This window comes from Patagioenas fasciata, chromosome 1 (assembly GCF_037038585.1).
Source record: "Patagioenas fasciata isolate bPatFas1 chromosome 1, bPatFas1.hap1, whole genome shotgun sequence".
In the NCBI taxonomy this organism is placed as follows: Eukaryota; Metazoa; Chordata; class Aves; order Columbiformes; family Columbidae; genus Patagioenas; species Patagioenas fasciata.
The window spans coordinates 70,774,745-70,798,059 of NC_092520.1; the positions used below are offsets into that span (position 1 = coordinate 70,774,745).

The window sequence follows — 23,315 nt, forward strand, 5'->3', positions numbered from 1 at the left end:
TGGAGCGCTGCACCTCAGGGCTACATCCTTGGAGGGCAGTAACCACAGCCACATTCCAATCCCAACTTCTTCTTTCGGCCCTCTCTTTTCTTTTTGTTAAAGATTTGCACGTGAAAAAGATCTGGCTGTTGCTAAAGAGAGCTTTTGGTGGGTTATGCTCCTATTTACTGGCAATTTCACTCTTCCCTTCTCTCCCTCACCCCTTGTGTGAAAGGAGGGGATCCATAAATGTTACTGTCTCATGAGCTTCTAACCACCACTGGCTTTTGTCCCTAAACTTGTACTTCCTACCCCTGCCTATAATATGTGTAAACATTTCAGAGGAGACACTATGCTTTTCCACTGTTGTTTCTAATATAGTTTAGATTAGGAAAACATGGGATGCAGCACTGTGCAGAAGACAAGTAGCAAGCTCAGGCCGCACTGCAAAATGGATTACTTGAAGGTACAGCAAGTGGAGGGTTAGAAAGACATTGCATATAGAATTGAAACTCCCTTATCGCACACACTGGTAATCTTGCTAACTCTAATTTTATCAGAAAGTCTGTCTGATCTGATTTCCATGTCCTGCTTCTTTCTGTTTAGCAAGTGCAGTCACTTTGGCCAGTTGTGTTTGTTGTGTGGGTCTACTTCTTAAATTCGTAGAAATGAGTGTGATCTTTCTTTATTTGGAGTAATAAAACAGAGCAAGCTTTTATATCAACATCACGGAAATTGAATTTGTGGACGTATTTTGTCTATATGAGGTTTTATTTGATTCTTTAATTCATTTCATTTCCTGAATTTAGATTCAATTATGTTCTTCCTTTTAAATGTATCCTCTTGTCCATGCTAGGCTAACTCCTTTTGTGACAGATGCAAATATTAATGAAATCTCAGATCTGGTGTGTAGACATCATTGAATCCCTACTACACAATCTGAAATCATATTTGCTTTCTATGATGTCTGGGGAAAACAAATTGTCATCAGTGATATTCCCATGCAGGTGATTACTTGACTGCTCCAGTGAGGATCTCAGGGGAAAAAGGATCAGGACGATGTTTCAGCTGAGGCAAGCATTGGTCCTGTTCCGGATTTGTAGTTGGCCTCTTAAAATACGTTTTATTGTATGGACAGTTTCTCTGAATGTAGGTTTGTATTGGAAGAGGGACTGCTTTTTCCTAGAAGTAGTAAATGGATGGAAATTACTATATTTAAACATAATTTAATCTCTTCTTAGAGCAATAGGATGTTACTTTCTTCCTTCTGCTCTCTCAAGTCCAGGGCTGGGTAGTATGCAATAAATCCTCGCATCACAACTACGTGGACTGAAATATGTGGGAAAAAAAGCTTACATTCTTAAACATAAGACCTGTGCTGGCATCCAGTACAAAGATTCCTAATGCTGTTTATATAATGTTATTTCTAATTGTATGAGTGACAGGGAAAGGGTTAGCCAAAAAGGAAAAAAAAGGGCTTAGGTACATTGGTGCTATAGGTACATGTTATGGTATTACAGCTGGGCCTTTGTAGGGTGGATTAGATTTAGTGGAATTTTTACAAAATGAGGCAACTCCAAGGGACTCCAGAACAATGGATACAAACATGTAGAAACCCAAGTATGAGAAATTGACTATGTTTCTATTTTTTTTCTTGTTTCACAGCCCTTTTTATGTTTATAGTTGTGTTAAACTTCTGGTATTTACCTCAAGTTGCTTTGGCAATTCTGAACTAAATGTCTTAACAAATAAACAAACGCTGGTGAGGGCAGCAGAGAACAAATCTACACTGAACAGGAGATATGAAAACAAGCACTAAGATGGGGAACAGAGGATGATGGAAGCCTTAGCTTTTTCATTAGGTAGAACATGAGAACAGACAAAATATATGGGGGTGGTGGGAGGCACATTACTGTTTTCTCACTAAGGAACAAAATTTCCTAATAAGTTGTGTGGCTCTGTGTTTTCAAGCTGAATTTCATTACTACACCGAAGTGAATGCCTTGCTTCTATTAGAATTCCTCTATTTAGAATGCAAATGAAAAAAGCGTATGGATTTACAGGACATTTAAAGAATTGTGAGTGGACAGAGTAAGTCTCAGAGATTTGACTTGAACAAATATGCTTAGTTTCTGATTCTCAGATAATTTGAAATGTAGCAAAATGTCACTGTATGTGTGTGCACAGTTAAGGGGTGGGTGGATTGGTTTGCAACCTGTCCACCACCCTCCCTGCTCTCTCACTGTAACGCGGCGCTGCCCTCCCCCTCTGCCAACTTGAGGATTTGACTCTTTTCCAGAAGTGTGTGGGAGCTCTTCAGGGTTTAGGAGTAGCACGTAACTAGAACTTATGTATGTACTGCCTGTGTTCCCTCCATCATCTTCTGTCTGGAGGAGAAATCTGTTTGAAAAACCTGTATTGGGCAGTTCTTGGAAACAGACACCTGGATGGAGATGCAGGCCCCTCAGAAGAAAACCCAGGAAACATTTGCGCAGATGTCGTTGACACGGGAGGTCATGATCTCATTTCATATGTCACTACTTAATCTTAGCTGAGATAATTACATACATATGGCTGTCTAAACATGAAGTCAACAGGAAGGTATCCAGCTACATGTGGTACTACAAGTAAATCAGATTTAACAGTAACAGCCAGCAGCTGAGGATATTAGGTGAATGTCAGATATTCCCTTAAGAAATATATCTTCTTTGTCTGTCTTTCTGGGCTGGTACCAAGATGGATAAAACTCATGTTAGTATCTTGTAATGTTGAGGTAATAATCAATTTAGAGTTTAGAATTTAGAGTTCTTTGTATACATATTTCAAAACATGACAGAATGAACACTCTGTCCAGGAAAAGGTGTAACATATTGCCTAAACCATCTGTAGTGCTGGGCTTATGTTTGCAAGTAATGGATAATATACAGGTGTGAATTGGCTGTTTTACTGGCAAGCAGCCTGGTAAGCATTTAACATTAGTTCAGGCTCTGACCAGCTGCTCACCCCAGTAGCACAGCAGCCGTAGGTGCAGTAAAGCCCAAGAACTGTGGCTGTTCCGTAGCACTTGGAACCAGTACAAAAATGCCCCTGGTGCTTTGCCTGTTGTTGTAGTGACCCGAAGTGCTTATTTTTTTTTCATAAGGCTTTACCATTACTGCATTTCTGTGTTTTAATAGTGGCTCATATGTGCTGCAATACAGTTCCAGCTTTGGTACTATCGCTTCTGGGGACTTACAACCTAGCTGCTTGGGAAGCCCATGAGGGTATTTTGCGTGATACCACCTTTGCAACAAACAGACAAACATGTTTGTTCCAAGCTCAGTGGCAGCTTCCTGTACAGCCAGGAACAGATGTCACAAACTGTTAATTTCCCAGCCTTAAAAACAAGAATATCGTCTCTCTCCCAGTCCCCTTTGTCATGTTTTAAACCATCTGAGTGGGATTTTTATTTTTGTCTTCCCATGTGTAGTAAACTGAATGAAGCTGAACTCTGGTGGTGTGTATTAAAGCAGCTTTGTAAGATTCATTGCTAGGGTATTTTTTTTTTTAACCAGATGTCCTAGTTTTGTTAAAAAAAAAGTTTCTCTTTTAGTGAATTTTTGCCTGTCAGCTTAAGCCTTCGTATTAGCTGCATTTTCCTGGAGAACCCGATACAGGTTTTGGTTAAACCTAGCAATGGAATGCAAACTTATTGATAAGCATGGATGGACATCTCGCGAGAGGGGCAACGAGAACCTGGTGACCAAGAGACTGACCAACGGTGTATAACATTCCATTCACGTGAATACTTCATATAAAAGTGGGAGATCACGAGGATCTCAGCCCTTTTGCCCTTTTTCCTTCCCTTCTGCTTATGGCTGACATTAGGAGAGGACCTTGCTGGTCGTCCCTGCGAACTGAGGCCTAGTGAGAGACTGAATCCAGCTCCGGTTGGCTACGGAGTCTAATCCAGGACTTTGGGTGCTGGCTCTGCAGTTGCTGAGACTTTCAAGATTGGTTTTGTATATTTTGTATTATTTTCTCTATTCTTATTAGTAGCATTAGTAAAACATCTTTAACTTTTCCAACTCTCTTCTCTCTGTCCTTCTGTCCCTCCCGATCGCCTGCCCTGAGTGGGAAGGGGGGAGAGGGAGGGGGGGCAAAGGGGGGAAGTGGTGGGGAGAGGAGGTTAACAATACATCTGCCAGGGTTTGATTGTCACCCCGCAATCTTAACCCTCGACACCAGATCGCAAGTAGAGATGATGAAATTTTGGGAGGTTTCACGTGCCTACTGGGCGCACGGTCTTCTGCCTGCTCATTCTCTCTAGGTCCCGACACTCCGGTCCATGGGGAGCCCCACACCCCCACATCAAGCCCCGCTGGGTTCCCAGCCAGACTTCACGGTGGCGCATTTGCAGGATGAGTCGGCAACAGCGCGAGCTCTAGGTAATGCCCTCCCTCGTGTCCATATGTGTTCTTCTAAACTGAGATTGCAGACGAGCAAGTGAAGACACACGTCAGTTTTATTGTTGTTTAGGCATGGATAGAAACATTAATTTCTTTTGCACTCTTGGCTCTTGAATCGTGCCTACAGTGAACTCGGAGCAGTGAAAAACCCGGCTCCTAGGATTCATGATTTAAAGTGCATAGGAGATCTAGCAGAATCCCAAGAGATGAGGAGGAGTTGTTTTTCCTTCTTCATAGCTGTGGAGGCTGAAGGACTTTTTCTCTTCTCCTCTCCCTTGTATTGCCCAGACAGTGGTACGAAAATTTTCAGCCCTTCCCTATGCTTTCTCTTACGATCTTTGGAGGTTTCTTCTCTATGTTTAAGAAACATTTGTAGTGTCATAAACAAAGACAGGTGATGTTTGCACACTCCTTCACAGGACTCTCTTACAGCTTTTCCTGTTTGGAGTCCTGCCCACTGCAGTTTAAACAAAAAATGTCTATCACTTGGCAGTGTTCTCGCACCAAAAGAAAAAGATATATTTGTATATAAAGTAACTTTTTTGTGTGTTCACGTTTTATTTTGGAAAAACAGGTGTTTAAAAATTTTAGAATTTTTTTAACAAAATTCTAAAAAGAAAAAAATCACAATATTTACAGAGATAACAGAATGGCTTAGCCATGCAAAACAAATTACTTTGGTTTTTTCCCCCATTTTACTTTGGTTTAAATATTGACCAAGATACTAATTTTTTTCGCCAAATAAAACAGTAACAAATCAAAGTTTAGAGGCATATAACAGGATTTCCCTCTAATATTTTATACAGCATAGAGTTTATAGGACATCTTATCTATTTAATCCATGCCAATGCACTACAGGAAGCTTTTATTAAGACATCAGTCACTACTGCCCAGACATTTAACACTTTACAAATTTACAAGTAACAGTGTTTTCTTCCCCCTAAATAATTCCAAAGTGGCAAAATACATTTCCTAACATCCATCTTTTATTTTATTTATTTATTCTTTTTTTGCCTACAAGTCTATAAAAACTTACTTTTTCCCTGGATATCTGTAAATGGAAACCTGATGTTCTGCTTACTCTACTGTTCCTCTCCATCAAATCCACCTGTCACTTTCTTCCAGAAACTGACCTTGTCCCTAAGATCAACTTCTCTTTCCCAAGTACAACTTTCTATTGGCCATTTATCTTGTCTTTTTCTTCTTATCAGTACCATTCTAAAAATTCCCTCAAGCATAAAACATGTTTATAAAGTTACAAACTTGAATGTAACTAAAGATACATAGACATTTCATTGTTACAATTATATGTACTGTTTGATAAATTAGGTACCAGTTAAAAACACTAAAATTATCTCAAGGTGCATTCAATATCTGTAGCATAGTTAACAAAACCACACAAAATATATATATATATTCTATTTTTGTGGAAAAAAAAATGCAGCTTTGATATGACCACTTCTTAAAAAAAGTTTCCAATTCTGACTGGTATCTTTTTGAAATGAAGAAAAGGTACAGTACTTTAAGGCAGCGGATAACATAAAGGAATCAAAATAAATCCAGAATTCCAGTTCCTTATCCTAATTCTAACATGAAAGACGGCTGATAACATATCAATAAAATGTGTGTCTTGCTCTAGAAGAAAAGGAAAATTAGCCACCATATGTAAGCTAGGAATTTTTTATCGTGTTCCTTGCTCAATAACCAGACTTCTTTGTGGAAATTCTTTATTCCCTTTCTGGCTGTTTAGCTTTGCAGGTTTTTTTAGATGTTCACTTTTATTAACAGTTTGGTTTATTCTTGTCACAGCTGTCACCCTTCCTCCTTACTGTGATTCCAAAGAATGAAAAAGGAGTTTGACATTTTCCTTTAAGACACTCTTAACACTCAAGGTACTCGCTACAAAGCAGAGGCTTCACTGATAACAATCAGAATTAGACATGTACCTGCTCAAAGGTTGTCATAAAAACAATTGAAATAAAACCATTACACTATACATCAGATTAATAGCAACTCCCAGAACAAAGCCTTACAGTGTATAAAAATAGCTACGTAAAAAATTTACATAAAGGCAAACAAAAAGCAATCTTCAGTGCAGACATTTACAAAAAATATTTCAAACAGAACACAACATGGTGACCTATTATCATGGCTGTTGCCAAAATTAGTTTGCAGGTATTTTTAAGCTTGAGATAATTGTGTCTAAAATCCTTTGAAAACCTGGTAGTATGATCTGTTTAATACTTGAACCATGAATAGCTGTCACTTCTTTGTATATGTTTAAATACAATCCACGTTCATGCTTCCATTGGTCTATATGTCTTCTCTGAAAATATGAAAGATAAAGCCAGTTAAACATTTAAAGATATGGTAAGCAACATAATGACTCAATATCTAACCTCCAAATAAATAGCTACATGAATAGTACTTTCTTCTGCCGCTCAATGATGAGAATACTTTCTTTCAGGATAAGAATAACCATTGCAATATTGTTCCTGGTAAATCCAGCAAGTTTATCTGGTAAGCAATGGATTTATGGACAAGCTTTCCTTTATGTAGCTCTGCTGATCTGAACAATTAAAATAATTAGAGTAAAAGATTGCGCCGAAAGCACATGTTATTTGAGCTTCTATGTTCAATAAATACCCTCAGCTAACTTCAGCTTCACCTAATCACCGCAATATTGCAATATTGCAGAAGGTGCCAGGTCCAGAAAAAAATACAAAACAAGTCCTAACCAAAAGGATTACAGAGTTTTCCCACAGATTTGCAGTAGAAATGCTGGGTATTTACACTGCAACTTCTTCAAGATCCAAATTTATCTTCCACTATTAAATCATTCATAGGGTATAATTTTGGAGTTCTCAATTCCCTCTTTCAAAGTAGTAAAACTGATGTTGCTGGCAGAGTGCATACAGCAATGCCACATCTCTTTATATACTATATAGTCATTCTACCTAGTGAATTCTGAATATATAGTGCAAAAACAGTTATTCATACTTTAAAATTTCAGACAATAATAACACATTGAAATTATTAATAAGGACACCTTTCTTTATTTAAATAAGGAACTTTTTAAATCTAAACATGGAATGTGATATTTCCACTCAAAACGCACCACCACTGAACAGTTACCACTCACATTTTTAAGATCAGCTGACCACTAACTCAGGAAACCTCAATACGGTTAGCTTGTTTCCACACTCTTGTGCTACCACAGTGCTAATTTAAAATGGCCTTAGTTGGTCAGAAAAATGGTGTAAACCCCCAGTTCAGGTACTAAGGGAAGAGATGCAGCAGTGGCATGTAAATATGTAGCAGTGGTGTATATATATGTGAACACCGGGTGGTGCTGTTGGTGCTTTGTAATGCTCCTGGAATTCCTAATACAACTTCTGCATCTAGCTAATTATGTGTATCCAGTTTATTTCCTATGGATCCCAGCTAGGGAACTTTCATACCTGTTGCATTGCTACTAACTTAATATTCAGTGTCCTTTCCAGATAAAATCGATAGTATGAGTATGTGAAATCTTGAGTGAAAGAATGATTTTTGTTCTAAGGAAAGTTTCATACCTCTTGCAGTAACGGTGAATAAAGCTGACAAAGGACTTAGAAACTACTGCTTCTAGTAAGGGAAGAAAGTTACTGTGAATGTTTTGAGTAATAATTCAAAACCTTCTAAACTATACCTAAACATACTCTTTCTACACATACATACACGCAAACACAAACATACACCATGGTGAAATACTACACAACTTCACATTGTCATTATCCCAGGTGCGTGGATTAAAATAAAGCCAAGTACTAACTTAGGTCTGAATGTCAGGCTTCTTTAAGTATGCAGGTATGAATTCTTAACTGGCCAGGGGCTTGAGTCTGTCTGTCCTAATACCACACCACTTAAAATCACCCTGCTGCCTAACCTCTGAAAGGTAAGCAACAGACTCCAAGCTGCCACTATGATTCCTATGGAGAAATGGTGGATAAAGGTTAAACACTGCAATACGAAACACTTACCTGGAATGATGACTGACACATTTTCTCTTAAGTTTCAGATTTATGATTGTTTTCTTCTAGTTTTTTGTTTTCTTCTATATTTCCCAGATCTTTGTCTACGTGTTTTGATGCTGTCCTATAATGAAAAATACAGGTCATCTTTGCATGTCTGCAGCATTTTGTTCCATTCTCACATTAATGACACTGTCTCCTGCCCTCTCAGTAATACCAAAAACTCTTACATGTCTGTTCTGAGCAGAGCAATAGGCTTGTGTGTGTTTGTAAATAGGCCAACAGAACCAGTTCCCCCACTGGTGTTGGCACCACAGTCAGTATTGCAGTAGGGCTACGTAGGTGTGTTTTACTTCTTGAGGAATTCAGAATCATTCTGAGCTAGCAGACATTTAGTAAAGTTAAGTTAGACCAGTTGTGCAGATCCACATTTTTTGACTGTGCAGCTTGTTTGAATAAACAAGAGTTTGCTTTAAGGCACACTAAAATGTTACAAATGTGGCTAAGATATCTTGATCAACATAGCAATCTTTTGTGTACTTGTAGTAATTGACTTTCAGAGCCCGTGCCAAGCGGAAGCTCTTTAACTGTAAAGAAAATAAAGGAAATTCTGGCAACACTGAGAAAAACCCACTCTGGCTTCCAGATCTGTGCTAGCTATGACTGACAAGCTTTGGGTAAAGAAGAGATGATTGTGTAAATGTTTGAAGGGAAGGAAAAAGAAAAAAAAGGTATGCCTCATTTAAAATAGCAGGTCTTCCTTAATACGAGTAGTGGAGATGAATTAATGAGTTAAGTGCTTAGTGTAGCTTAGCACAATAAAACCACTAAGCCATTCATTTAATGTGTGAGAAGCCTTACTGTCTGCCAAGGTGAAAGATTCCTGCAGAGCTGCGATAACATTCTGAAGGCCACAATTTTTAAAATGTAAATGAGCAAATGTGTTTGAGTGTGGGACGAAGTAAATCCCTTGTGTCAAAGCAGATTATCGGATACATGTTTTCTGGATGTGTAATTTGTTTCCCCTACAGAAAAGTAACGTCCGATGTGACAGATTCATGCATTTTCTCACCTTTGCTTCAGGGTATAGACCCACAGTGACACTGAGTTGCAAAATACAATGAAGACATAACTTGGTGAGATTGTGTGACATGTCACGCTGACACCATGCAGGTATGTACCTCCCAAAACCGCTGAGCCGAATGTTTGCTAGAGGGGTGTTTCTGTGCACATCCTCCATCTGAGCAAAGGCCGCTAGCAGTGGCTAAGCACTACCTGTGCCCTGAGTTGATAGGTAGTGGTGAAACAGTCCAGCTTAGTCCCTGTTTCAGAAGAGCTGCTGATGGGTTGCAAGTGCACCTAACGCTCAACCCCTCTGCGAGTGCTGTTGAAATGTTGTTCAGGGGGGTGGTGAACAGCCTGGGAGGTGGAGTGCCAGGGGAGAAAAAGGGATTCTGGGCCCAAAATCCCAGCGATTATACTGACTGGGACCATTCCAAAATAGTTTTGATTTTAGCATCGGCTATTTTCTGTGTGGCTACAAGTTTTAATGCTCCAAAGCTGCATTTATTTTATACTATTGGTTTTAGAATGCCTCTGTTATGTTTGTGTGGCTGAGAGGAAGGTGTCTGTGCTGAAAACCCACTTACTGAAGAGACCTGAACTCCTGCTTATTGCAGGCAAAACTAGTTTTTAAAATGCTGAGATATCACAAAGTAACTTGTTCTACAGTGGTAAATTTTCATTGTGAAGTAACTTTCTACTTTCTTCTGGTATTAAAAACCTAAAACACATGATGTGCACAGAAGGAAAGATGCAATGAAGAAGAAAATATAGTGCTTTGGTAAGGATTGTCTTTCTGTGATCTTAATAACCTTTCCCAGATCTCTTTAATCCTAGTAAAAAACAAACAACCCTCCAAATAAATCAATCCCTTGAAAACTAACAAACTTTTTTTTTAATGGAAAAAAAAAAAGTTTGGTTTAGGTAGAGCATGAGATTTGGCTTGTCATGTGGCTGATGAGTTTGTTCCATAAATAAGTCTTACAAAATTTGAGATAGTTGGGAAAGAGATGAGAAGCTGAAAGAACCTGGACTCGGGCAATTACCTGAGCTGAAATGAGCTGGAGGGGAGAAAGCAGCATCATGCACATCTGCTCTCGTGTAACTGCTTATGTCTGATCTTGGAGACAAGAGAGTGGACTGGACAGACTATTGGCATGGCTCAGCATGATTCCTTTTTTGGCCTCTTATCAAGAGTTTTACAGTGCCCCAAGCAGACTGGATTTCACATGACCTGACACTTAACAGTGGAAGGAACTGGCATTACTGGTCTTTAAAAATCAAAACCTGATTGTGTTGCAGAACCTCCCAGGTTTAGTCATTGAACAATTCCAGCCTAATTAAAGTGTTCTATTTTAGTTCTGCATTCAACGAAACTGTTCCCCTCACTAAATGTCAGCTCTATTTTCCTAAAGCCAAAATGGGTGAAAATGGGAGATTTTTAAAAGGCAGCACTCAAACTTGGCAAGAGGGAGGCAATCCAGATCTCTTTTAGAGGACGGTATATACTACTTGCTTGAAATGAGAGGAGCAGTTTTTCATGTCTGACAATCAGATGGATTTAGATTCTCAGTGCCCGAGACTGAAATGCAGCAGTTTAATTCTAATGGTTCAGTGATCTTGCTGACTTTTTTTTTTTTTTTCATTTGGTTCCCCAAATACTGACATCCAGGCAGATTCACCACCTCAGCACAAGCGATACTGCTGCCTTTTTTAGTGCTATATAAATAGTGTTATTAAGAGACAGAAGAGTAATTTTACAGAGTTGCAGCAGCGTGACCCATTGGCACCGCTCTGCTGGAGCAGAGGAACAGGCCACCCTGGCATGGCACCAGTCCTCAGGGCTCCACAGACGTGGTCTGGGTTTGTAACAGAGAAATGGCTCAAAATGTGGTTTCTGTTTCTTCCTGAGGTGACTTGACGCACAGGACAAATGGTCCTTTGCGTGCTTAACATTCAACAACTGTTGTTCCGTACTTTTTTTTGCTGCATTAACTCCTGCCAGTTTGCTCCCTTTGCAACTCAAGAGCAATTTGATACCTCAGCAGCTGGGCAACTTGGTCTGAAGGGATGAAATATTCCCGAGGATTTGCCAAAAAGGGCAGGACAGCCCACTTTGCCCAGGCCATCTCGCATACTTCAACATTACCCACAGCTCCACAGAGCCCATACTTCAGCATGCTCTGGGTATGTTGTTCTGAAGAATGAGAAATTTGCTTCACGAAGATGAGTCTACTTATGTCTCTCAACTGTTTCTTTTAAATTCATTTGTAAAACATGGATCATTCCAAGCTCTTGCTAAAATTATGACTCATATTTTACATTTATCTATGCTTGCTCTTCAGGAAAATAATTATCCTCAGGGAATCCTAATCAAAATCTCTCTGTAACTTGTACCAAGGTGAGTTTTTTAGTTTTCTTTAGAGTGTGTGTGCGCACGCTGAGGGGCCATTATTTTCACGGATTTTGTTTAGATGCTGTTCATAGCATGGTTTTTAATATAAAGACCATTTTCCAACTCCATTTTTTTGCCTACTGTACAGTAAATATAGACTATATATAGATGACCAAGAAATTGTTGTTGGTTTTTAATTCCTGATTTCTTTTATTCTCACAAGTCTAGGCCTCAGTCCCCAATACTACTTAAGGAAGAAATTCTGCAGTGCTCTTTGTCCTTGCTCCCCAAGCTTGTGTTAATGATGGGTAAGAGAATACCCAATAGAGCCATGAATTTCATTAAAGGTTGCATTACCTTTGAAAGTCATATTAGACATTCAACTACACTGTTGCAAAAGATCTTCAAGGAACTAAAGGTTTCATAGATCCAAACCTGGATTATCTGCAGCCTCTTTCTATTCACCCTTATCTTGCCTTCCACTTCCTCCAATTATTTTCAAATGCCCATCAGCAGGAAAAAAAAAAAGGTAGAGATATTAGAAAAATATTCCATTTATCAATACATGAGTGAGTGTTTTTTAATTTGTGCCACTTTTATAGAAGTTTTCTGACATAAACTGGCACTTTCAGGGATGTTTGAACTGTCTTGTCTCTGCAAGGGAATTGCATGAAAAACTACAAATGCTGAGTCTTGTTGGAAACATATAGCAAGTTTCCTATGTGTTTGGCCTGCCACATTTGTATTCATATGCTAGTTTCCTACAAGACATCAGAAAAGCAGAATTACTATGCTTCAAGTGTTCAGTGTCAGAGATACTAGTAACATTCTTGATTACTCTGACCTATGAATTTAAAGAGTTTGGTGTGCTCTGAGTATGAACAATCTTAAGACAGCTACTGTGCTTCAATATGCCCAGCTGAATTTTCCCTCACCACATTTTTAACCTTGATCTCGCATCATGTGACTTGAAATTTGTGCACCTCCAGAGCCAAGGAGCAAAATGGGGCAAAGGTCCAATCCACTTGCAAAAAGTGCAGGGATACATGGTGCTGGGTGCATTATTTTCATTCTAAACATATAATTTATGCTGTGTTCTTGCCTGTTTCTGGCAAGGTGAAAATTAAATATATAAAGGATTTACTGAAAATGGGTGTTCTAGAATAACTCAGGTGAGGTTTGACACAAAAATATTAGGAAGATTCTGAAGCGATAAGTTATATTCTGCTTGGCACAAATTAGTTTAAAATATCCTTTTTTGGAAAAAGGAGAAAGCTGTAGAAAAGTTTTTGGCCTTCTGCTCAGATGAAGGAGAAACATAGCATGCTGGGCTAGGTGTCCTCAACTCTTTACTCAAATGGGCTGGTTGCAGGATGTGGAATACAGATGAGTCCCCCATTTATGGGATAATATTAATAGTGAAAAGAATATGTGGCTTTTGCATCAAGTGGGGCTGAGGAAATGAATAACTACAGAAGTGATTTATTGTGAATATATTTCAAGGTTACAAGTATAATTCCTACTTAGTGTGATGACAAGACAATAGAAGATTATACAAACCACAACACCAATAATGAAAAAAATAATGCTTTTCTTGCCTCGGCAGACTTGGAAAGTTCTGTGCTGCTGCCTTCTCAGACTTTCCTTTGGCGTCACTTTGAGGATAGAGATTAGGTGAGTTACTGTTCAAGGGTGGGTTCAAAGAATCACTACTAACTGTTGGCCTGTGTGGAGATGGAGGGACTGTCATCAGACACAGGTTGTGTCTAAAGGTGTAAGGAGCTTTTTGCAAGGTCTACTTTGATTTCTAGGCTGTAATTGGTGCTGAAAACTTTATCAGAATGGGTACTGACACTCTGCTTCCTCTTGCACGTATGGTGTGCAAAAAGCTGGGAGGGTAACAACGGATCCACTTATATATATGCTGAGAACAGGTGATTGTCAGTGATGATGCATCAATTAAGGGTTTCAGAGGCCAGCAACCATGTCTCAAATATAAAGACTATTATCTAACTATAAAGGGACTTTTATTTTGTTCCCAGTGAACCTGGCTAATCAATTCGAGCTCTAATTTTCACCCTAAGCTTGTAGATGAGAAGTTGAGCATGAGGAAAACAGGTTGTCCATTTCGTATACGCTGTATCCTACCTTTGAAGCTGAAAAAGTCAAACTCATCTCCACAAAGGACATGTTATATTCCAAGATTTTCGTTAGCTCTCCCCATACTACACAGTGGTACAGAAAAAGCCACCTTCTCTGCCTTCCGTATACCCAAATCACCTCTTCCAAAAAACCCAAACCAGTGAATCACAGTTTCATGATTCCACGCTCTCACATTCAAAAGGAAAGAGAAAATAAAATTATTCTAGGTATTATTACACAGGTAGCCAAGTGTGGGAGGAGGAGCTCAACATTAGCAGTACTTTTTAATTTCTACCAAAAGAAGCGTAAACTTTGCAATTTTTTTTTTTTTTCCCCCTTGTATAATATCTGAACATGGTTCTGTGCTTGGGTAATTTATAGCAATTCTTTACTTGAAAAACTCCGCAAATCTGCTCAGTTATGGTTGGAGTAAAAACCTTATGTATTATCCAAAAAAGAATATTTGCAAGCAGATGGAGAATTCCTTCTTGTACTTTCACATCAATGGAAACACATTTGTTCATAGTAAAATCCTGCTGGTATATTTTAGACCTGATTTGACCTAATTTTAATGAAAGGTCAGAGAAAGAACAACTGAACTTTAAGACTGCTTCTATACCTGCACTGATTCGTGCATGTTATGCATAACTGCCTTAATCTTTCTTGTTAAGAAGCAGCTGTAAGGAACCTTTCTGAGATCAAGCCTGTCCTCAGTTCTCCCTGGAGGCAAATGTACGGGGTAAGGCCAAATGGCATATAGTCATGGCCAACTTTAAAAGGATGGAGAAACACAGTTACTTTCTGACATCATCCAGTTTATTTTCTAAAGTGAGCCTGTGTGGTAATAAAGAAATCTGAAAGCAAGCAGGACTCACTGCCAAATCCTGTTCTGTGCCTAGGACGGCTAATACGTATTGATTTGGATGATAGCTTCCAGTTTTTCACAAGGTCTTTACCAATTTGACTTCAGATATCTCAAAGTATATATGAACAAATGAATTAAATATCTGTCTTCTCACTGAGATGGTTTAGACTTATTCTGCAATTTATTCAATTTTTAGAGCAAATGAACTACCCAACTTCTAAATGAAGACAGTTTCTAGTACCAGTAAAGCCACACAGAGGTAACATCCCACAATTAAGTGGCAGGTACTATATTTAAATGCAAGAATCAGCACAGACTCAGCTGTCAGGAAACAGAACCTCATTACAGGTGATGATCTAGGAAAAGTTTCAAAGCCCAACCTTCAGGGGATGAGTTCTGTTAAGTATTGGGACAAGCCCATCAGAGGTACCAAGTTTTCTTTCTCTATTAAATTCACCTACTGTAACAACTTTTCCCCACTCAGACTACTGGAATGCTGCAGGAAGGAAAACAGGTAAGCACACTTTTCCATTTATGAATTGTTTTTTTCAATTCAGTATCAAGTTTTCCATAAATTCTTACTTTGACTTCTTCACATAGAGCCAGTAGACAACACCTGCAACCAGAGCAGCCAGCAGAAGACCGACTACAATCCCCACTATTAGCTTTGCCTGGTCATTAACCTTTTCACTATTGTCATCTGAAGCAAAGAAGAAAAGTTAATGAGGTCACCTATGATAAAAGTAAAGCGTTACACCATTTCTAAAGAATTTCCATTAGAAACAAAAAAGGGGGTCAGAAAGTAAAAAAAAAAAAAGTAGGCATTGTTCTTTAAAACACATTCAAGGCTTCAAGAAAGTCACATTCTTAATTAATCATGGCACCAGTTATTTCAAATTAAGTCCAGTTTTGAGGGACTGTGGAAATTGTTCATTAATACTACATAGGTCTTGAGCTGAGACAATCAGCACAAGGGGTTATGGAGACAGAAAACCATACATACCACTTCTATCCTCTGGCTCATCATATTCAGGAATACTTACTGTAACAAAAATATGTTAAAATTAAATTAAAACCAAAATGTGTTATACCTGAACATCACCTTTAATTGCCTGTTTACAGCAATGACAGAAACAATGAAACATAATGCGGTGTTTGCCAAACAAGGTAATTAATCTTTAAGCAGAAGTCTTTCCTTTGTAACTGTAATATATCCAATTGAAGAATCTTATTCAAAACCCGTAATATTAATGTCACAGATATTTCTGACTGAATATTTCTGTATTACCCTTCCACAAACCGTAGCTTCTCACCACCTTTGATCATTGAAAACTGGCATTTGATCAAAGCCCAGTATGGCTGATCGCTGTTCTGAATCAAGTCATACCAATAATAATAATGACTGGAATTCGGAGCCCAAAAGATGATGTTAATTTAGTAATTAGGACCTTTGTCTACAAAAATAATGTATTATTTCACAATATTTTTGTACTATTACTTTGCAGTATCATTTTGTAACATTATTTACTTTTCTAAATAATATAGGGCACACATAAGATAGCTAGCCAAGAAAGTCATGGAGACTAAGTGACTTCATCCAGAAAGCTATCACTACATTTTATGTACTACTGATCCAGAGTGGATTTACAATTGCTTGACTTAAGAAAAAAAGGTCAAATATCTCAGTATCAACATTACTGTGCAGACCTACTTTTCATATGAGTGTGAAGTGTGGGCACTTTATGTGAAAACTACAACATTCAGGAAATGGTCTCTACAAGACACTCACTAGCAGAGACATTCAGGGAGGTCACAGTCCTTTCTAGCTCATTTTCTGCGATGCAAGTTAAAGTCACATTTTCCTCAGGAGCAATTACAATTTTACTGGAAAATTTGCCATTAACATATTTGGTCTCCTCTGTCTGAAAAGGCAAAAAATGAAGATTAGTGTTCTTGACAAATGCAAGGAACACATGCATTACCTGTATTACACACTGAAAATGTTCAGAGGTGAATAACTTTCAACTATAATATTTCAGTTTTCTGAACAATAACAATAGAAATAATGCATTATTTTGTTAATGTGAATATCTGCGAGAAAACACTTTGGCCAAGGTATCCAGTTAGAGCTACATTTGTATAGTGTGCATTCTCAGACCACTGATAAAGAGACATTTTTGAGAAAGTTAACCACATTCTGCATTTGCTTTTGCTTCTTTTGACTATTTAAAAAAGATTCTGAATGCCAAATTTTTTAAAGAAAATCACAAAATGAAACTTCTAAGTTCTCATTTATTTCCAGCTTGCTGTTTTTCACTTATGTCTTTATAGGGAAAAATAATCACTGTAAAGTTTTCCACTTTCCAGAATACCAAGTTGAACACTAAGCATTATTTTGCCAAGATACATGTATCTAGTAGCACCTGCAGTATCTGTACTGTAATAAGGATGTGAAGTTGTTCCTTAAATTTGCTGTACATCATTCTTAGATTAATACAATGTCCAGAGAAAATTATTTTCAATCATTTATATAGCTTTGAGACAATTCCTGCCCTATTAACGTCAAATAAACAGACAAATTTTGACAGCCATACATAATAGCTGTAGGATTAAAGCAAAACCTAATGGAATAATTAAATCTACAGGAGCGCTGTGCATTGTACTTCCAGTCTCTAACTGCTTGTATAGCTGTCTCATTTATTTTGCCTACTGAGGCAAAATGCGGCAATGCTTTGCACATCATTTGGTATTCAATATGAAAATACTTCCTTTTGCTTATTTTTTCAGGTATTTTTCCTGCTATCCATATAAAAAGTTTTATAACCGTATAAAAATGACTATAAAAATTAGGATAAAAACTGCAAATCCCATAAGGAACTATACTGACTGTATTTTCTAACTTGTACTTGCCACATCTCATTACATTTCACCCAGTTAATGCCTACATCAAGTACCCATTTGCTTTCAAATGTAAGTTCTATAGTTCCATCATTATTTGTAAATTCTTTATGCAATGGCAAAATCACCACATTACCCAGATAAAACGACTAAGTACCTTCACTTAAAAATGCATATGTCAATTTTAAGCTTTTCTTTTCCCTTCCAGCTTTGGCTTGTAGCCAGTGGATCTGCTGTGCCTTCACCTGCTCTGTTCAAAGGATCTTTATCGTCAGAAATCATCCATGTAAGTACCATGTAACTACAGCTGCCACTTAACCTCTTAGATAAATGAAACAGATATTTTCTTTTTTTTTTTTAATTTAATCTTACTATCTGGGAAATGTTCCCCAATTTTATATCACACCTCTTATGCACTATATTTTGGAGAATAAAGTAATAAGAAGGATACTTGCTTTATTTATGATGCTTCCACTACCAGTAACTGTCCATTGCACTGCTGGTTTGGGGAAACCTTCCACATGGCAGACAATTGTTTTAGACATTTTATTTGTGTTGGTTTTCTTTGTCATTTTGATTTGAGGTTTTCCTACAAGAACAATATTACAGTTAACAATTTTGTTTGAAAAAGACAATTAATAATCATAGTTACCTGCTTCCTTACCTTCAACAATAAGTTTAAGTGTCTTTCTTTTCTTTAACCCTTCAACCTCCTGGAGAGTAGTTTCACAGATGTAGTTTCCAGCATCTTGATACTGAAGACTTGAAAATGATGGACTTGTTTGCATTCTCATATTGTCCTGATAAGGTAAGGAGTTAATCCCTGTGAATTCTAACTCAGAGTACATTAACTTCTAAATTACAAATGTGGCTACTATCAACAGAATTTTTCACTCGTGTTGGTAGATTAGAGCCTCACTCTGAAAGCTTTCCCCCATTAACAACTATATTGAAATAACCAACAGCAACATAACAGCAGGAAAAGTGGAAACTACTGGAGGTTTATATAAGGCACCTTCCCCTCTCTTGAAAAAATTTGCTTTCAAATCAAGGGCATAGATGGGATGAATTGTTTGTTCTGAGCTTTTCTAGTTGGCTGGCAAAAAACACTAGTGGTACAACCTGTTTGAGACAGAGACAGCTCAGGCTGATGAGATCAACCTATGCTACCAAATAAACATCAGGTATCATTATTTTTAGTTTCCAGCAGTATAAGTTTAATTTAACCCCACCTTCTATGGTAGCTACCTTTTCTACCAGCCACTGAACACCGGTTGCTAACATTCAACTTCTCAACATGCCTTGCTTCTGAGAAAATAATTTATGAATCAAAATTCCTCCAAATGGGCTTTCCTTCTTAGAGGGACCTGATTCTCAAGCCTTGTATAGGACATTTTAAAAAGGTTATATTGGCATCACGGTAGGCATTACTTCTCTCCACTTGAAAACTGAATCAATTACAGTAACTGATGTTCACTCATCAGCTTGAGTAGCTTTCATTTTAGTAATATGTGCAAGACTTATTTTAACAATATTCTTTAAAAGCCCAATGAACTACTGCTTCCTTTCAAAACACAGAAGTAGCAGCAGTAATATGAAGAGGCGAACACTGAGATGAATTGCTGACCTTTATCCAAAACACAGTTGCATTTCTACTAGAAGAAATCGTGCATGACACACGCAGTTCCTCTCCAATCTGTTTTGTGACTTCGCCACTTGGAGTAAGCTGCAAATCCAAATCTGGGGTGAAAAGAACATTTGTCAAATGTTAATCTCAGAATGCCCGGCCCATTTCAAAGGCTTACCCAGGAAAGAAAACGTGACTAATTGCACTCCTTAAATTAAAGATTTCAGTTATTCAATAAAATCTAAATCAATTTTACAAGTAAGGGAGAAGAGAGAATTATTCTAAAATAGGCACTGCAGAACATTCACATTTTTACTGTAATTACAGGCTAAAAGGAAAAGCAAAAAGTCACTAATCACTAGACAAATGGATACACTTTTTTCACCTTCTACTGCTGAAAGAATGACAGAGGAGGTACAAGAAGCTGAAAGGGTACTTCAGACAGCAGCATATGCATCTTGAAAGGGGAAAAACAGACTGCTGAGAGGGCAGCTTGCTAAGGGCCAAGCAGAAATGCCATCAGGGGAGGACTTGAGCAGGTGGGACAGATTAACCTAAACTTTAAGTGTGAAGAAAAGGATGGGAGGACAAGTGGTAACTTTCCCAACTCTCATAAAACAAGTTGATTTTTAGACTCAGCGTCTGGAAAGGATGAGGATAGTCAATACAGGGTGTGTGAGACATGATACTGACTGAAGCGGCAAGGGGTCTGAATTACAGGGTTGGGGAGCTAAGCATGAGGGCCTTTCATTTGTTTGTTTTCATTTGTAACTTAAAAAGCCATTTTTGTGTAACTCAGAGTCCAAGCTTTGCCTGACCTGTTTTGGCTCCAGGGAAGTTGCAGAGTCACTGATAGCTGTGTTTGACACAAGGCAAGGTGAGAGCCAGTAACAGGAAGGTCAGGAAACACTGCTCTAGATTTTTCCTAGTATGTGGATTTGGCAGGCTAGTGATTTCTTTGTCAAAAAAAAAAAAAAAAAACCCAAACAAAAACCAACCAAACAAAAAATCCTACACTGAAGCAGGGTTTGCCGAGCTAAACCTCTATTTTGCTTCCCCTCTCACAGTCCCTTGCTTGTGAGCCAAGTTGCCTGCTTGAATGATGATCACAGATGCGGACACAGACATACACAGAGTCAAATGGCAAGCCTGTATGATTTTTATTACAAATACAGTACTTGCTGGAAAAGGACTGCGAAACATCCTTTTGGCTTTTAAGCAGTTTAAAAAAATCTTAGGGTAAAATCACCGTTGGTAGGGGAAAGGGAAAATAGTGAGTTTTCCTTAACAAAACAGCAAACAGAGCTACTGGCTTCATTCAGTGGTTGCCCTGGGAACACCATTATAATTAAAGGCAGAACTTCAGGAAACAACCAGGCTCCATCCTGTACTATTAGTCTGCATTATCATCTGTGTCACGAGTCTAATGCCTAATCCAAGAGGTCACAGGAACGACACTTTCATCTGTGCATGAGTAAAGCAAAGATCTTACCAAAGAGAGAAATGGTATAATGTTTTGGTTCCGTATTTCTACGGGGATTTCTGCCCCTGCCTCCCCAAACAAGTAAATGCAACCCAAGTGACAAGGTACTCCAGATCTTACCATTGCTTCCACAAGAGAAAAAAAAAAAGACAAGACTCAGCCAGTGAGCATTTGTATATAGATTCAGGTGGTGCACGGGATGTGTTTCTTCTTGCTCCATTACTCTACAGCCACCCTTTGTAGTATGTGCTCAAGAAACACTTAAGATTTTATGTTTTTCCTCAAGCTGACTTTCCTTCAACATCTATTTAAACCTTTTGTTCTTTGAAGCAAGGTAGCACCTCAAACCCAAGAGATCACCAAAGACCATACAAGAGGAATTCCTCTCATGTATTAGATTTTTGGCTTTCATCTTCAGTAAGGCTGACATGGAGCCCAGATCAATCCTTAAGCCAGTCTTCCTCTGGAGTAGCATGGCTGTGTCCCCACTGTGCCTCCCCTTTTTGTGCTATAAGTGGGAGTAAACCCCTCTCACACAGTAGTCTTGGTTGCTGTAGAGATTCAGGAAAATTTACAGTGCATGAGATAAACTGCATAGCACAGAGCAGTATTTGTAACATGATTTATGAGGTAAGTACAGAATTAAGCTACTGTTTGACATAGGATCCCCTCTAGGAGCTCTATATAGAGGAATTTGATTTGGATTAATATTCTGCCAGTTTATCTGTAGGGTCCATAAAGAAATGTGATGTAGATACTTTTACCTCTCAACTTATATGCTTCATTAGTAAATAATCTCTTCTTGGTACAGAAGTATGAGGAGAAAATATTTCTTGCATACAGAAGACTGTCAAAATTAATTTCTCCCTGACACTGAAAGAAAAATTTTGTTGCAAGAGTTTTCCATACATTTCCCATCTGTCTTTGAAATATTCATCATAAACAAATTTCTCATCAGACACCATTTTCAATATATGCTGGTTCTTAGTGTGGTCTCACTTGAAGTCTTACATTGATTTCAGTGCTGTCTTTGCATACCAAATAGCACAGGGAAGAGGCAAAGAGTGCATTCTGCATGTATTGCCACATCATGGGAGAGAGGTATGGAATTAATGTGGGGAAGACTGGAGCAAACATTTCAGTTTTGAAACTCTATTATACACACAGGACAGGTTCCCAGCATTTAAAGGGGGTGTGCAGTAGAATACTGTGCTGTGACTGGGAAAACTATGCACAGCACTTGCCTGTAGTCTGAACTCCTCAAACATACAGGGCGTTTCAAAAAGATGGACCCATTTTCAAAGCATGGTAATTTCAAATTGCGTCCATCTTTTTGAAACACCCTGTACTATCCTGCAACCAGAAACTTCTAATATATTGAGAATAGATTTTTTTTTTTTCATGGAACATTCAAGATGTGATTTCCTCTGTATTTTCAGTGTGTCTGTAGCACAAGAAAAGACTATAAAAATACCTATGGAGAAAAACTAAAACCTTTAATTTACTGGAAGGTTTGCAAATCTTTTTCCCCAGAAGACACATTTTAGCAGAACAGAAAGCATCGCAAAGAGGAAGTTCCACAGACCTACTCTGTACAGGGTTATACATGCAGAAATAATTATAGCAAGAGATAAAGAAAATGGACTGTGAGTTGGAACAGTCACCAGTTTCATTATAGCTGAGGCAAGATACACTCGTCCTTTACTGCCAGGTACTTTCCTTGCCTTGCACAGGTTGTACTTCTACAGCAGTTTAAGTGGTTGTGAACAGATTTTGCCCCTGTCTTCTCCTTCCTGGCCTCTACCAGGTTTGCTCATCTGATCCTGGGCAAAATCACTCAAGGAATGGAGCTGGCAGAAAATTAACAACCTAGTGTTAAAAAACCAAGCACCCAAGATAAATCCTGTTCCGTTGCTCCCTCTGTTGAGGGACAAATCATGCCAACCACAAGCACTCAGTTCTGCTGGACTTTAAACCAGGACCTTGCTGCACAGACTCTGCACCTGCTCTGAGGGGCAAGAGGCCAGGTTTTCTGGTTTGTCCCTTATGTTCTGTGGGTAAGGAAGAAACTCTTTATTCCCCCTGCAATTTGTTTTATAAATAACATACTTCCCTAAACATTACGGGTGACTCAGATGCTTTAATGCTAATTTTCAGCTTTCTATGAATCTCATAATTTACATTCCTCTTGAAAAAAAAAAGAGCTTGGTATTTTTCTGCTACAAAAATACTTAAGGGATATAATATGCTAATGTATTTTCATACTAGCATGAAGCCTTTCCTGCCTAGACCCTGAAAGGAACCAGTGTAATTATAGTGCTCAATAAAATCTGTTTGGGAAAAGCTCTACAGTTGAAATGTAACAAAATACTATAAATCGTTTCACAGATTTAAATTAAAAAT

At 38.3% G+C, this 23,315-nt stretch overlaps 1 protein-coding gene across 3 annotated transcripts in view; it reads right to left on the reverse strand.

Annotated features, from left to right (window-relative positions):
- Positions 1 to 4,465: 4,465 nt before the first annotated feature.
- ALCAM (activated leukocyte cell adhesion molecule) overlaps positions 4,466 to 23,315 on the reverse strand; it is a 128,358-nt gene continuing 109,508 nt past the window's right edge. Inside the window, exons 9-17 of one of the 3 annotated variants that reach the window (XM_071808581.1) lie at positions 19,430 to 19,542; positions 18,467 to 18,602; positions 18,258 to 18,391; positions 16,694 to 16,826; positions 15,908 to 15,946; positions 15,487 to 15,604; positions 13,496 to 13,552; positions 8,450 to 8,564; positions 4,466 to 6,753 (exon numbers count right to left, since the gene is read on the reverse strand). In XM_071808581.1, the coding sequence (XP_071664682.1) occupies positions 8,477 to 8,564; positions 13,496 to 13,552; positions 15,487 to 15,604; positions 15,908 to 15,946; positions 16,694 to 16,826; positions 18,258 to 18,391; positions 18,467 to 18,602; positions 19,430 to 19,542 (818 nt within the window). In that variant the 3' untranslated portion in view covers positions 4,466 to 6,753; positions 8,450 to 8,476. Of the gene's footprint in view, positions 6,754 to 8,449; positions 8,565 to 13,495; positions 13,622 to 15,486; positions 15,605 to 15,907; positions 15,947 to 16,693; positions 16,827 to 18,257; positions 18,392 to 18,466; positions 18,603 to 19,429; positions 19,543 to 23,315 lie in introns of all 3 variants that reach the window. The other 2 variants (XM_071808578.1, XM_071808586.1) reach the window with 2 other exon arrangements.